We start from the raw sequence: 14,469 nt of genomic DNA, 5'->3' as shown, positions 1-14,469 counted from the left end.
TTTGTCTTTTCAAAATAGTGTTTTCATTTTCTTTGGATAATACCTAGAAGTGGATTACTGCATCATATGGTAGTTCTATATATAGTTTTTTCATAGAGGCTTGAATGTTTTCTATATATAGTATCATGTCACCTGTAAATAGTGACAGTTTCCTTTTTCCTTTCCAATTTAAATGCCTTTTCTTTTTCTTGCTTAATTGCTATGGCTAGGATTTCCAATACTATGTTGAATAAAAGTGGTGAGAACAGGCATCCTTGTCATGTTCCTGATCTTAGAAGAAAGCTTTCAGCTTTTTACAGTTGAGTGTAATGTTAGCTCTGGGTTTGTCATATATGACCTTTATTATGTTGAGGTGCATTCTCTTTGTATCCACTTTGTTGAGAGTTTTATCCTAAATGGATGTTGAATTTTGTCAAATGCTTTTTCTCCCTCTATTGAGAGGATCATATGATTTTTATCCTTCATTTTGTTAATGTAGTATATCCCATTGATTGATTTCAGATACTGAACCATCCTTGCATCCCTAGAATAAATCCTACTTGATCATGGTGTATGATCACTTTAAGTATCATTGAATTCAGTTTGCTAATATTTTGGTGAGGGTTTTTCCATCAATACTTACTAGGAATATTGGCCTCTAATTTTCTTTTTTTTTTTTTTGTAGTGTTTTGGGTTTTGGTACGAGGGTAGTGCTAGCCTCATAGCATGAATTTGGAAGTTACTCATCCTTTTTTTTTTTTTTTTTGGAATAGTTTGAGGATAGGTATTAACTGTTCTTTAAATGTTTGATAGAATTCACCTGTGACGCTGTCTGGTGTCCTGTATTTTAGTTTGTTGGGAGTTTTATTACTATAATTTTATTACTAGTAAGTGGTCTATTGAGATTTTCTTTTTTTTTTTTCCAGATTTTCTATTTCTGATTCAGTCGTGGAAGATTGTATGTTTATAGGAATTTATCCATTTCTTCTAGGTTGGCCAGTTTGTTGGCATATAATTTTTCATAGTGGTCTTTTATAACCTTTGTATTTCTGTAGTATTGTTTATAACTTCTATTTCACTTCTGGTTTTATTTGAGTCTTCTCTTATTTTTTCTTGATAAGTCTGGGTAAAAGTTTATCAATTCTGTTTATCTGTTCAAAGAACCAGCTCTTAGTTTCATGGATCTTTTCTATTGCTTATTTAGTCTCTCTTACACTAATTGCACTCTGATCTTTATTATTTTCTTCCTTCTACTAACTTTGGGCTATGTTTGTTCTTTTTTTCCTAGTTCCCTTAAATTTTTCTTGTTTTTTTGAGGGAGGCCTGTATCACTATAAACTGCCCTCTTAGAATTGCTTCTGCTGCATCCTGTAGATTTTGGAATGTTGTATTTCCCTTTTCATTTGTCTCAAGTATTTTTTTTATTTCCTCTTTGACTTCTTCATTGACCTGTTGGTTGTTTAGTAGCATGTTATTTAGCTTCCATGTATTTGTGCTTTTTCCAGTTTTTGTTCTTGTAATGTATTTCTACTTTTATACCATTGTGGTCAGAAAAGATTCTTGATATGATTTCAGTCTTCTTAAATTTATTGAGACTTCTGGGGTGCCTAGGTGAGTCAGTTGGTTAAACGTCTGCCTTTAGCTCAGGCCATGGTCTCGGAGTCCTGGGATCAAGCCCTGCATCAGGCTCCCTGCTCAACAGGGAATCTGCTTCTCCCTCTGCTCCTCCTCCCCCCACCCCAGCTCATGCTTGCTCACTCGCTGTCTTTCTCTGTCTCTGTGTCTCTCTCTTTCAAATAAATAAAATCTTTAAAAAAATGTTATTGAGACTTCTTCTGTGGCCTAACATGTAATCTGTCCTGGAGAATGTTCCATGTATACTTGAAAACAATGTGTATTTTGCTGGTTTTGGATGGAATGCTCTGTATGTATTAAGTTGATCTGATCTAATGTGTCATTTAAGACCATATAAGGCTCTGTGCTCAGTGCAGAGTCTACTTAAAATTCTCCCCACCCAAAAAATTAAAATAAAATAATATAAAATTCTCTCCCTCTCCCTTGGCCCCTCCCTCTCCCCCGCTTTTGTGCTCTCTTTCTCTAAATAAAAAATAATAAAATAAAAAATAACGTCTGTTGTGTCGGATAAAAGTATTGCTACCCCAGCTTTCTTTTCATTTCCATTTGCATGAATACATTTTCCCATCCTGTCACTTTCAGTCTGTGTGTGTGTTTAGATGTGAAGTGAGTCTTGTAGGCAGCATATAGATGAGTGTTGTTTTTTAATCCATTCAGCCACCTGTGTCTTGATTGGAACATTTAGTTAATTTATATTTAAAGTAATTATTGATCGGTATGTACTTACTGCCATTTTTAAAAATTGTTTAATGGTTTTGTAGTTCTTTGTTCCTTTCTTCTTGTTTCCCTTGTGGTAACTTTTCTTAGTGTTATGTTTGGATTCCTTTCTCTTTATTTTTTGTGTATCTAATACAGGTTTTGATTTATGGTTACTATGAGATTCATATATAACAACCTGTGTACACAGCAGTTTATTTTAAATTGATGATCACTTAAGCTTGAACAGATTCTAAAAACACTACATTTTTACTCTCCCTACCCCCAATATTTTATGTTTTTGACATCATGTTTTACATCCTTTTATTTTGTGTATCTTTAACTAATTATTGTAGTTATAGTTTATTTACTATTTTTGTCTTTTAACCTTCATACTAGCTTTATAAGTGGTGGTTGATCTACTGCCTTCACTGTATATTTACCTTTACCAGTGAGATTTTTTTTTCCATATATTTTCTTAGTTCTAATTATGGCCTTTTCTTTTCCTCTTAAAGAAATCCTTTTAATATTTTTTGTAAAGCTGGTTTAGTAGTGGTTAACTCCTTTAACTTTTATTTGGCTGGGAAACTTTGTATTTCCCCTCCTATTCTGAATGATAACATTGCCAGTTAGAGTATTCTTGGTTATGTTTTCTCATTTCAGCACTGTGAATATATTGTGCCACTCTCTGCTACTCTGCAAAGTTGCTGCTGAAAAATCAGCTCATTGCCTTATGGGAATCCCCTTATATGCAATTAATTGCTTTTCTCTTGCTACTTTTAAGATTCTTTATCTTTAGTTTTTGACATTTTAATTATAATGTGTCTTGGTGTAGATCTCTTTTGAGTTCATCTTGTTTGGAAGCTGTGCTTCTTAGGCCTGGGAAGGTCCTCAGCTTAGGGAATTTTTCAGCTATGATTTCTTTTTTTTTTTTTAAGATTTTATTTATTTATTTGACAGAGAAAGACAGAGCAAGGGAAAGAACACAAGCAGGGGGAGTGGGAGAAGGAGAAGCAGGCTTCCCGCAGAGCAGGGATCCCGACGCAGGGCTCGATCCCAGGACCCTGGGATCATGACCTGAGCTGAAGGCAGACGCCTAATGACTGAGCCACCCAGGCGCCCCTATGATTTCTTTAAATAAGTTTTATGCCCCTTTCTCTTTCTCTTCTCCTTCTGGGACCTCTGTAATGTGAATATTAGTACTCGATGTTGTCCCAGTGGTCCCTTAAGTTATCCTCATTTTTAAATTCCTTTTTTGTTTTCTTTTTCTTCTTTTTCTTTCTTTTTTTGTTCCATTTGGGGGATTTTTTTTTTTTTTTTTTTTTTTTTTTTTGAGAGAGAGTGAGAAGAACGCATGAGCAGGGTTGGGAGGGCGGTTAGGGACTGAGGGAGAGAGAGAATCTCATACAGGCTCCATGCCCAGTGCAGAGCCCAATGCAGGGCTAAATTTCCGAACCCTGAGATCATCACCTAGCCAAAATCAAGAGTCAGATGCTTAACTGACTGAGCCACCTGGGCACCGCAGTTTGGGTGATTTTCATTACCCAGATCACTAATCTTTTCTTCTGTATTATCAAATCTTCTGTTTATCCCCTCTAGTGTATTTTTTTATTTCTGTTATTGTATTCTTCAGCTCTGAATAGTACTTTCTTATATTTTCTCTTTGTTGTATTCACTTAAGTCTTCTCCAGAGTTTGATAAGCATCTTCATGACCATTACTTTGAACTCTCTATCAGGTTGATTGCTTAACTCCCTTTCATTTAGTTCTTTTTCTGAGGTTTTGTCTTACTCTTTTGTTTGGAACACATTTCTCTGTCTTCTCATCTGGCCTAACTCTGTATTTGTTTTTAGGTATTAGGTAGTTCAACTATATTCCCAGTCTTTTTTTTCTTTTTCTTTTTGAAGTTTTTATTTAAATTCTACTTAGTTAACATACAGTGCAATATTAATTTCAGGTTTAGAATCCAGTGATTCAACACTTACATACAACACCCAGTGTCCATCACAACATATATTTCTCAGTCTTGAAGGAGTGGCCTTATGTAGGAAATGTCCTATGGGGCCCAGAAGTACAATCTCCTCTGGTCACCAGAACCAGGTGCTCCTGGGGTGTCCCCCATGTGGGCTGCATGTATACTCCTGATGTGACGGGGGCAGTACTGCCATGGGCACATTGATAGGTGGGTCTGGCTCCCAGCCCACCTGGCTGCATACCTGACTTTGACAGCTACAGATGTACTAGTGAGCAGAACTGACCAAGACACCAGTGGTTTGCACCCCCTGACATTAGCAGTCTACAGGGAGGATTCCAAGGAGAGGCCCAGCTACCTCTTGTCTCTCCAGCAGGCATTTCAAGTTTAGTAAGTGGGTCTCCTTTACCTGTAGTCCATATAATTTTGATACGGTGTTTTTGCGCTTATTTCTTGGTCTAGTAAGTCGAAATTAGAGCTCTTTAAGAGGATTTCCACCCCCCTGCAATTCTTTTTCGTGGACATATTCCCTATTGGTTTTCAAAGCCAGGTATTTTGGAGGCTTGTCTCTTCTGTGCAGGATCTGAGGGTTTGCATACCTAATGTGGAGTTAAAATCTCTTACTCCTCAGGAAAATGTTCATTATCTTTGAGATCCCTCTGTATCATAGAATGCCACTCCTAGAATGTGGCTTTTTTCCTTAGTGAGACTATATCTCTGCTTCTTCTATCCATCTCAATGCTGTCCCTTGTTGTAGAGGGTCTGTTCATCCAGTTTCGAGGTCCCCTTCAGAGGGAATTATTCCACACTTGGTTATAGATTTGTTGTACATGGGAGGAGGTAAGCTCAGGATCTTCCTTTCTGGCAGGACCCTCTTGGACCCATGTTGGACCACCATTGTAGGCTAGTCAGATATTACTAAGTTGTAGAATCTTCTTTGCTTTTTACATACCAGGAATCCAGGCTTTTAAACATTTTTGGTAAGGTCTTGAAGATAACACTGTGTTTCATATTTTCAAGTAGGCTCTAGGAAATGCCTTATAGATCACCCAAATTGAAGACTAATAAATAAATCTTCATGTTGTGGCTGTGGTTCCAGTGAAATCTAACCGGTATCAAAAATCTCTCTTCCATACCTAAGCTATACTTTCACCAAGTGGCACATTAAATTTGTTAAATTTAGCCTTTAATACCTAACTTAGAGTTACAGATCTATAAAAAACATGGAGGAAATCATAGTGTAGAGCTATCCAGTATGGCTACCCACTAGCTACACATGGCTATTTAAATCAAAATTTAATTATAATTAAGTATAATTGGGGCACCTGGGTGACTCAGTTGGTTAAGCATCCAACTCTTGATTTCAGCTCAGGTCATGATCTCAGGGTCCTGAGATCAAGTCTCACAACAGGCTCTGCACTTGGCATGGAATCTGCTCGAGATTCTCTCCCTCTCCCTCTGCCCCCCTCACACTCTCCAAATAAATAAATGAATTAATATGTTTAAAAATTAAGTATAATTTAAAATTCAGTTCTTCAGTTACACTAACCACATTTCAAGTGCTTAATAGCTACATTTGGCTAGTGGCTGCCATATTACACAGCACAGATGTTCTACATCTACATTGTCCAGTAAATGTTCTACAGTACAGGAGTTTAATTTGACAACATTGTCTAGAAAGTGCTGATACAAAAGCCACTTTAGTTGAAAGTGACTTATATACTTATATATAAAAATGCCCATATGGTGGCTTTTCAAGAGGAAAGGTAACCAGATTGTTTATAAATAGAGCCTATAATTTCATTCCATTGTGCCTAGAAAGTGACACTTATAAATCCCACTTTCTTTTACTAAAACTTCTACCCTAAAAGATTTACAAATGCAGAACTTCTAAAGACTACATATGCAGACTTATATGTAGAGTTCGTTCAAGAGTCCCAGAATTTTTCCAGTCCATCTTGTGCTGATCTTCCTTTCTATACATTTGCTCACTAAATTCTCCATAATGTACTGACTTAAATGTTTATGATATATACATATATTTTTTAAACTTCTGTCTAATCTTCTGTCTTAGACTGTAGCTCCCTTGGTAGACAGAGGCTAATATAGAGCCATTTTGTGTATCATATTGAGGTAAAGCCTTTAAGTGTCACACACCCCTATATTTTTCAAATTTGTATAAGAAAGTGATTATGGATTATGGATTATGATAGGAAATATGGCCGCTCATCCCTTGGTGAGAATGATAAAATATTTTTTTCTTCCTCAATTTTTTTTTAAAAACATACCCTTCTAATAAATTCTGTACTGTAATGCTTGAATCCAGGATGAATCAGGGAAAAGTTAGGATGAGCCTAGAACATCTTATGCCAAAAAGTAGAGTACTCAAAAAATGATAGGGGCATAGTCAGAAGATGTAAGAGCCAGCCTGACAGGGTTCCCACTAGCCATATCTGGGAGGAATTAAGTATAATAATGAATTATAAACTGTTGAAAAAATAAGAACCTATGAGTTCATACTGATGATATATGAATTAATAGATAGTTGGATGGATGGATAAGAAAGGAAGGCCCTTGTTTATAGTAGAATGCTGACTGATAAATGTGGATGGAATGGTGAAGCTGGAAAATCACCATTGTGCAACCATCACAATAAAGATTGGTTTAGGCAAGAATTATCAGTGGATGCTAACTATAAGGGGAAAGTTTTGGCAAGGAGCAAGATACTTACATAGTCTCGTCTTCCCACATACTGCTTCTTAGTTATAAGGAAGAAAATAAGTATAAAATGGAAAAACCCATGAGAGGCAGATGGGCCTCTGATTGTGATACCTTGACAGAATTCAGTATCACTTATGTCATATTTGTATGTAAGTTGGATGCATAACCTAAATTTAATCATGAGGAAACATCAGATGAAACCAAAATGAAAAACATTCCATTTAAAAAAAAAATGACCTGTATTCTTTGAAATGTCAGTGTTGTGAAAGGGGAGAGGAATGCAGGGGGAAGGCTGAGGAACTATTCCAGATTAAAGGAAACCAAAGAAACATGACAACTTAATGTTAATCTTTGATCTAGGGCTGGATCTAGACTCAAAAAAAATGATAGGACATAATTGGGACAGTAGCCAAGATTGGAACATGAATGGTAGATTAGATAAAAAGTATTGTATTGATGTTAAATTGCCTACATTTGCTAACAATGCTATGGTTATGTTAGAGAACACCTTTGTTCTTAGGAAATATACAAGTATTAGGGAGTAAAGGGGCATGATGTCTGTAACTTATACTCAAATGGTTCAAGAAAATAATTGTGTGTGTGTGGAGAGAAAATACAGTAACAAATGTACCACATCTTAACAGTTGGTGAATTTGAGCAAGAGCTACAAAGGAGTTTTCTATTTAAGTCTTGCAACTTTTCTGTAAATTTAAAATTATTTCAAAATAAAAATTTAAAAATTCTATTCCATGTTTTCCAGCCCTCTCTAAGGCACAGAATGATGTGATGACAATGAGAATGCAATCAGAGCAACTTTCAAAAGAATACGACCGACTCCTGAAAGAACATGCAGAACTTCAGGTGGGTGACCTCAACTTTGTGGACCTAAGTTTTTTGAAATAATAATTACTAAGTAATTATTTGGGTTATTTGCCCTTCCCAAATCAAGAGGATTCACTCAGTCCTGTCTTCTTAAAAATGATTAAGGAAACCAGGTTTTTACCTGGGTGGTGAAGATGAGGACATTGCATGAAAATACAAGACAGTCATAGCATAGAGAATTACCGACATGCTAACGTAGAACGTTCTAGTTTTAGTGAAATTTTAAGCCAAAGAATTGAGCCACAAAAGTGACAGCATTGAAAAACAGACTGGTTCTGTAAACATTTCATTTTGCCATTGGCAGTGTTTGCTCTATTCGTGACAGAATATAAGGTCAAAATTTGAAGTGCCACCTCACACTACTTCTGTCCCAGTGTTTTAGACATCTTGGGTCAAAACCTATGGCATTCAAATACATGATTTGCCTCCAACATGGATTTAAAGACAGAAATGGAAAAAACCTTTTTGTTATTAAGTCACAGAGTCAAGGGCTGTCTATAGCTTTTCTTTCTGTTCCCCTCCAGCCCAGCAAGAGCCCGTGGCCTGCATTCATCCATGCTAAATGTGACTATCGCTTCCCTCTTGATTTGGCAGCCCCTAATCTGAATTGATTTCCCAGCCACACTTTGACCACATGTGGGGAGAATCTGGGGGAAAGACCATTCCAGAGGCAGCCCTGCCCACCCCCCGAGTTCCTTCTGAGATGAGAGGCTCTGCTCTGCTGCTTTCAGTTTGGGTTTATCCTGAGAATTTGGCAGCTTTTGTGGCTTTCAGTCAAGGCTTTTTAGCAATTACAGCTCGTTAGTTATTTCACTATAGGAGAAGCCCTGGTCCCAGGACCCATTTCCCTGTGTCTTACTGGTCATTGTATCTCCAGGGTCTTGCACTGTGCCTGGCAAAAGGCAGGCAGGTACTATACTGACAGACCTTAGAGTCAGACCAACCTGGAATAACTCAGACTCTCATACTAACTAACTTTATGATCCAAGCAAGTTATATTACCCCTCTGCAGCTCACTTTTCTTCATCTGTAAAATCAGAATAATAGTAACACCTGGCCCACTGGGTTTTCAGTAGAATTAAATAGAATGTGTAGGGTATTTAGTGTTATGCTGGCTGGTAGGAGACACTCAAGAAATGATACCTATTAGAATTATCATTGTCATCATCAGCATACGTTCCTCTGTAGAACCTGTGCTGGAAGAATGACTTATTCTCAACCAGCCACTTTAACGTTGATTTAGAGCCAGTCAAAAAGCAATCCAAAACACATCTGGAATCTAGTATTCTAGCCGAGTTGCATGTTTAAGTTAACTAACCTACTTTGACAATAGGGCAGTCCAGAGAAGGGCAAGAATGGGCATCATTCTGTGCCCTTGTGCTCAAACCTAGGACACCAAGAGCTCAGTTCACATGTTCTAGAGTAGGTGGTTAGATGTTCAGCAAGACCACCCTTTCCCCATCTCTGAAACACAGGTCCTGAAATTGCTAACTTCCCCATGGCCTGATGAGAATTACTCCAGAGCATCCTTCAAGATCCGCCATGGAAAGTGAAGGAACACTTCAGGAGCCTTTGGCCTAAAATTAGAACTTTTTCTCCCTTCCATTGGTGAGGTCAGGGTGTACTCAAAAGGATGAGTGTCCACACCAGTGGACTCTGCCGAGAGGTCGGAAATGTTTAGATCCCTGAATGGAGAAAAAAGAAGCAGGAATATTCCCTCATTTTCTTATGGCCAGTGGCCATCGCTGAATGTCCCCATTGTGGTAACAGCTAATGATCTCTTAATCCCTGAAAAGTATATGTGACAGTGAGACTCCCTCAGCCCATTTTCTTTCCCCTCCCAGAAACCCCTTCTGTTGGGAGCTTATGCATTCTTGATAACAGATGTTAAAAAGTTGTTCGGAGTAACTCCTTACCCAGAAAAAAGTTGTTACACCTGTTTCTTTGAAAAATGACGTGTCCCGGAAATGCCAAGTGCCATGCTGAGAGTTGGGCCTTGATCACTAGTGCATTTAAGGCCTTGATCTACTTTCTTCTTTTATTTTTGAGATATGTAATAGGTGACATTTATTGAAGATGTGCCCTAGACCAAGCACTTCATTAATGGCTTCATATATGTTACTCTGTTTACTCTCATCACAGCCCACTAAGTTAAAATATTTTAATACCCTATTTTGTGCATGAAGAAAACAAGACCCAGAGGTGTTATATAATGTACCTGAAGTCACTGAACTAGAAATTGGTAGGATTCAAAGCTGGATTCAAAAATCAGGAAATTTTTCTCCAGATCCCCATCATTAAGAACTCTGCTGCTCGACCTGTTCTGGTCATTGGACTGTGTTCTTGGATCCATTGTGTTTCTACTTCTGCTCTACTTGATCTCAGAGGGCTATATTTCCCAACCCCCTGGCTCTCTTCTGGGCAGGTTCAGCAATAGGAGGCACCAGTAGGAGACTGAAGGCAAAGGGACAAAGCCAGGGATTTTTCCCACTCTCTCTGTTTCTGGTGGCATCTGCAGCAGCCCCATCTCTTTCCATGGTCCCAGTATACACTGGGCAACTTCCACATGGTGACCCTAGCTCCTGGGTCCATAACACTATCTCCCCTTGTCCCTCCAGCCCAAAGAGTGGTGGTGGTTCTATGCTAATCATTGAGGTGTCTTACCACACTGCCCCATGTGTCTACTCTTTCATCACCTGTAAAACCAATTTCCCACAATAAGTATCTGTTTGAAGAAAAAAAGACCTCTTAGCTCCATAGTTTGCCAGTTCTGTAAACTTCGGGTGGATGCTTTGACATCCATGCACCTTGGCTTCTTCATTACTTAAATGAAGGTTATAATACCTTATGAGCATTAAACCAGATCCTATACAGTACAAGAAGGCACTTTAAATATTTTTAAACAAGAAAAGCTCTATGTTCCCATAAGACGCTAGTAGTTATTTCTTGATTGGACACATTTTTTTCCCACTCACCCTCCATTGTCCATTGTGAGACCTTGTAGAAGATTCTGAGATTTAAGTGTCATTAAATGACTACCATTTTCTTAAAAGCGATTCATACACTTTGATATTCACCTTCTGAACTCTACTTAAGAAGCAGAAAAATTGCTGTAGACCGTCTATAGTAAAAAGCTGTATTAACTTGCATTTCATGAATTTTACTTCTGTTGTCAAACCAACCTTAATAATTGAATTTTATCTTTAAAGTTCCTTGGGAAACTGAGCTTTCTCAATTTTCCATAGTTGAGTTACTTTAAATAAAATAACCATAAAATGACCATTCAACTATTAAGGAAATAAAGGTGAAAGAGGGGAAAGTTGGTTTCCTTACCATAAATGAATCCCAATTTGCATTTTTAAAATCAGTTTGGATTTCCCCATCTGATCCCCTTCCCTGATATAAGCACTAAATAAATATTAGAAAACAATCCCTTCAGGATACAGTCTTTGCCTTTCCTTGTTTGCCCTGGCTCTCTTCTAGAAAAGAAAAGCAAAACTAGCTGAGGATTATGGGCAGCACAAACCCATCAGCACTTGCCAGTTTTCAAATTTCATTTTGGAAAATCACCCTTCACTTAAGGGACTTATCCAGAATAACAGCTCCATTAAAGCAGTGATTTTTTTTTTTTTAATCTTTATGTCCACTTTTATTTTGGATAAGTACAAGATTATTTCCTTGTTTTTAATTGAAGTATAATTAGCATACAGTGTTATATTAGTCTTACACATACAATATAATGATTCAGCAATTCTTTACATTTCTCAGGGCTCATCACAAGTGTACTCTTAATCCCCATCACCTGTTTCACCCATCCCCCTACCCAGCTCCCTTCTGGCAACCACTGGTTTGGTCTCTGTATTTAAGAGTCTGTATTTTTGTTTGTCTCTTTTTTACTTTGTGCATTTGTTTTGTTTCTCAAATTCCATATATGAGTGAAATCATACGGTGTTTGTCTTTCCCTATCTGACTTATTTTGCTTAGCATTATACTCTGTAGCTCCATCCATGTTGTTGCAAATGGCAAGATTTTGTTCTTTTTCACGGCTGAGTAATGTTCCCTTACATACACACACAGACACATACACATCACATCACATCATCTTTATCTTTTTGTCTATGGATGGACATTTGGATTGTTTACATATCTTGGCTATTGTAAATAATGCTGCAATAAACAGAGGAGTGCATATATCTTTTTGAATTAGTGTTTTTGTATTCTTTGGGTAAATACCCAAAAGTGGAATTACTGGATCATATGGTAATTCTATTTTTAATTTTTTGAGGAACCTCCATACTGTTTCCACAGTGGCTGCACCAGTTTACATTCCTACCAACAGCACTTGAGGTTTTTTTTTCTTTACTTCCTTGCCAACACTAATATTTCTTGTGTTTTTGATCCTAGTCATTCTGACAGGTGTAAGGTGATACCTCATTATGATTTTGATTTGCATTTTCCACAGTGTGATATTAAGCATCTTTTCATGTGTCTGTTGGCCACTCATAGGTCTTCTTTAGAAAAATGTCTATTTTGGTTCTCTGCCCATTTTTAATCCGATTATTTGAGTTTTTTGGTGTTGAGTTGCATAAGTTCTTTATATATTTTGGGCATTAACCCCTTGTCAGATATATCATTTGCAAATATCTTCTCTTCCCATTCGGTAGGCAAAGCTGTGATTTTTACCTAAAGTGACAAGATACATACAAACATGTGAAAGTGGTACCTTATTCAAAATACCTCCTCTAATCCTGTCTTCTGATTTGGTTGGTTAATGTTAACATTGTTAAAGTTGCTCTGCAGGCATTACTGCTCAGCCTGAGCAAGAGCTTGGTGAACCTCTCATGTGCAAGCAGTAGCATTTCAACTCCATTTTATGAGGTGTTTTTTTTTTTCTCAGTGTAGACTTTTGCTTTCTTAAGTGCAAATGATCTTTTAAGGTTCATTTCTATCCCATTTTCCTCCAGTTTTAAATGATATATTATAATCATCTTGTGATCAGCAAAGAGTATAATCTGAGAAGTCAGTTCTATTGACAAATATCTGAAGACAAACACACAAAAAAGGCCATCCCATCTGGGGTCTTGGGGGGTCCCTTTATTCTTTCCTTGCCAAAAATCTTAATTGGGTTTGTAAGAGGGGAATTTGAGAAATTTTGTTTTCCTGGTATAACCTGTGAAACAAAAGCAAAATAGATTAAGGCAGGGAAATAAATGAATTTATCAAGAGTGTTATTTTTCCCCTCTAGACTTTTTTTTCAAATAAAACTCACAAACTTTGTAGTTTTTTTAAATTTGAGACTTTCTCAATCCATGTTTTCACATTTGATTATCCTTATAATTAATAACCATACACAGAAAAGAGCATTTTTAAAAAATTCCTTGTCATATCTATGAATCTGTTCTTCACTCTTTGTTGTAACTACTTACCTAAGTCTTTTTTTTTTTTTTTCCCCTGCAGAATTGTTTGGGGAAAGACAGTAAGAAGGGCCTGTGAACTTTGAAAGAAGATTGTGTGACGCCATGTGAAGATCAGTTTGTTATCATGTTAGCCTCTAGAACGTTTAAAATTCAGTTCAGAAAAAGGTACTATTTGCAACTAGCCAATAATATTTTTAATGCCACATGTAGGCTGTTATCGTAACAGCGTGGTAACAATATTTGATGATGTTTCAGATCTATTATAAAGTCTGTATTCCAGCTCTCATGTAAAATGTAAGCATGATAAGCACGCTATTGAGATGTCTCAGTTGAGAGTAACACTGGTGTGTGGTTGCTGTTTACCAATAAAAGGACAAATTTATAACCAGTTACTTCCAAAACTAGATTTTTAAGTTGATGAAACCATTAATAGCCTTAAAAGCTTTGATGAGTTTTCAGTAATAATAATAATAACCTATTTAATGAGATGATGATAATGCTGATATATTTGAAAATAGTATTCAGTATCAGCAAATTTGTTCATAGGGAGATTAAATAAGGATAAATGATCAGAATTAGCCACTGTATGCACAGGGAAGGGTCATAATGAGCAAAAAATAAAAACGATGACCTTAGTTGTTTTTTATAAGCCTGATGACACTATAGTCTACTCTTATAAGACAGCTATATTGATAATTATATTTTTGTTACTGTGCTTCTATATCTGTCGGACTGTTTTTGTTGACATTTGTGTTAATAATACATAATTAGTAGGTGTTACACCTTTTTGAGGTTCCTCTGGTATTGAAGTTTACATCTATTTGTATAACTGCCATACACTGAACTTAAAATTATTTTACAGCAATGTGGAATTCTTGACTTAGAAAGCTAATGTACAACATGTGCAAAGAGCAATGTTTCCCATCGCCGTGAGAGTTACTAATTATACAAATAATACCTCAAATATACATACAATGGGGTCACAGTTTCTCTGAGGTGTATCTGTATTCTGAAAACAATCTTAAATGCTATTTTTTCATTCATATTCCTTTAGAATCTCCTCTAGAACATGATAGTGATTGTAATAGTATTAATATGATTTAGGTTGTTCCAGTGTTTAGACATGAAAGTCATCTTTCTTGTCTCATAAAGACCTAAATATAAACAA

General features: G+C 36.7%; 1 protein-coding gene across 3 annotated transcripts in view; it reads left to right on the top strand.

Moving 5' to 3' along the window:
• BCAP29 (B cell receptor associated protein 29) overlaps positions 1 to 14,016 on the top strand; it is a 46,819-nt gene extending 32,803 nt beyond the window's left edge. For all 3 annotated transcript variants that reach the window (XM_027574857.2, XM_027574858.2, XM_027574860.2), the window contains exons 7-8: positions 7,763 to 7,863; positions 13,342 to 14,016. In XM_027574857.2, the coding sequence (XP_027430658.1) occupies positions 7,763 to 7,863; positions 13,342 to 13,377 (137 nt within the window). In that variant the 3' untranslated portion in view covers positions 13,378 to 14,016. The remainder of the gene's footprint in view (positions 1 to 7,762; positions 7,864 to 13,341) is intronic.
• The last annotated feature ends 453 nt before the right edge of the window (positions 14,017 to 14,469 follow it).

This window comes from Zalophus californianus, chromosome 12 (genome assembly GCF_009762305.2).
Source record: "Zalophus californianus isolate mZalCal1 chromosome 12, mZalCal1.pri.v2, whole genome shotgun sequence".
Lineage (NCBI taxonomy): Eukaryota > Metazoa > Chordata > Mammalia > Carnivora > Otariidae > Zalophus > Zalophus californianus.
The sequence above is the reverse complement of the archived record's forward strand: the minus strand, read 5'-3'. Positions and strand labels throughout refer to the sequence as shown.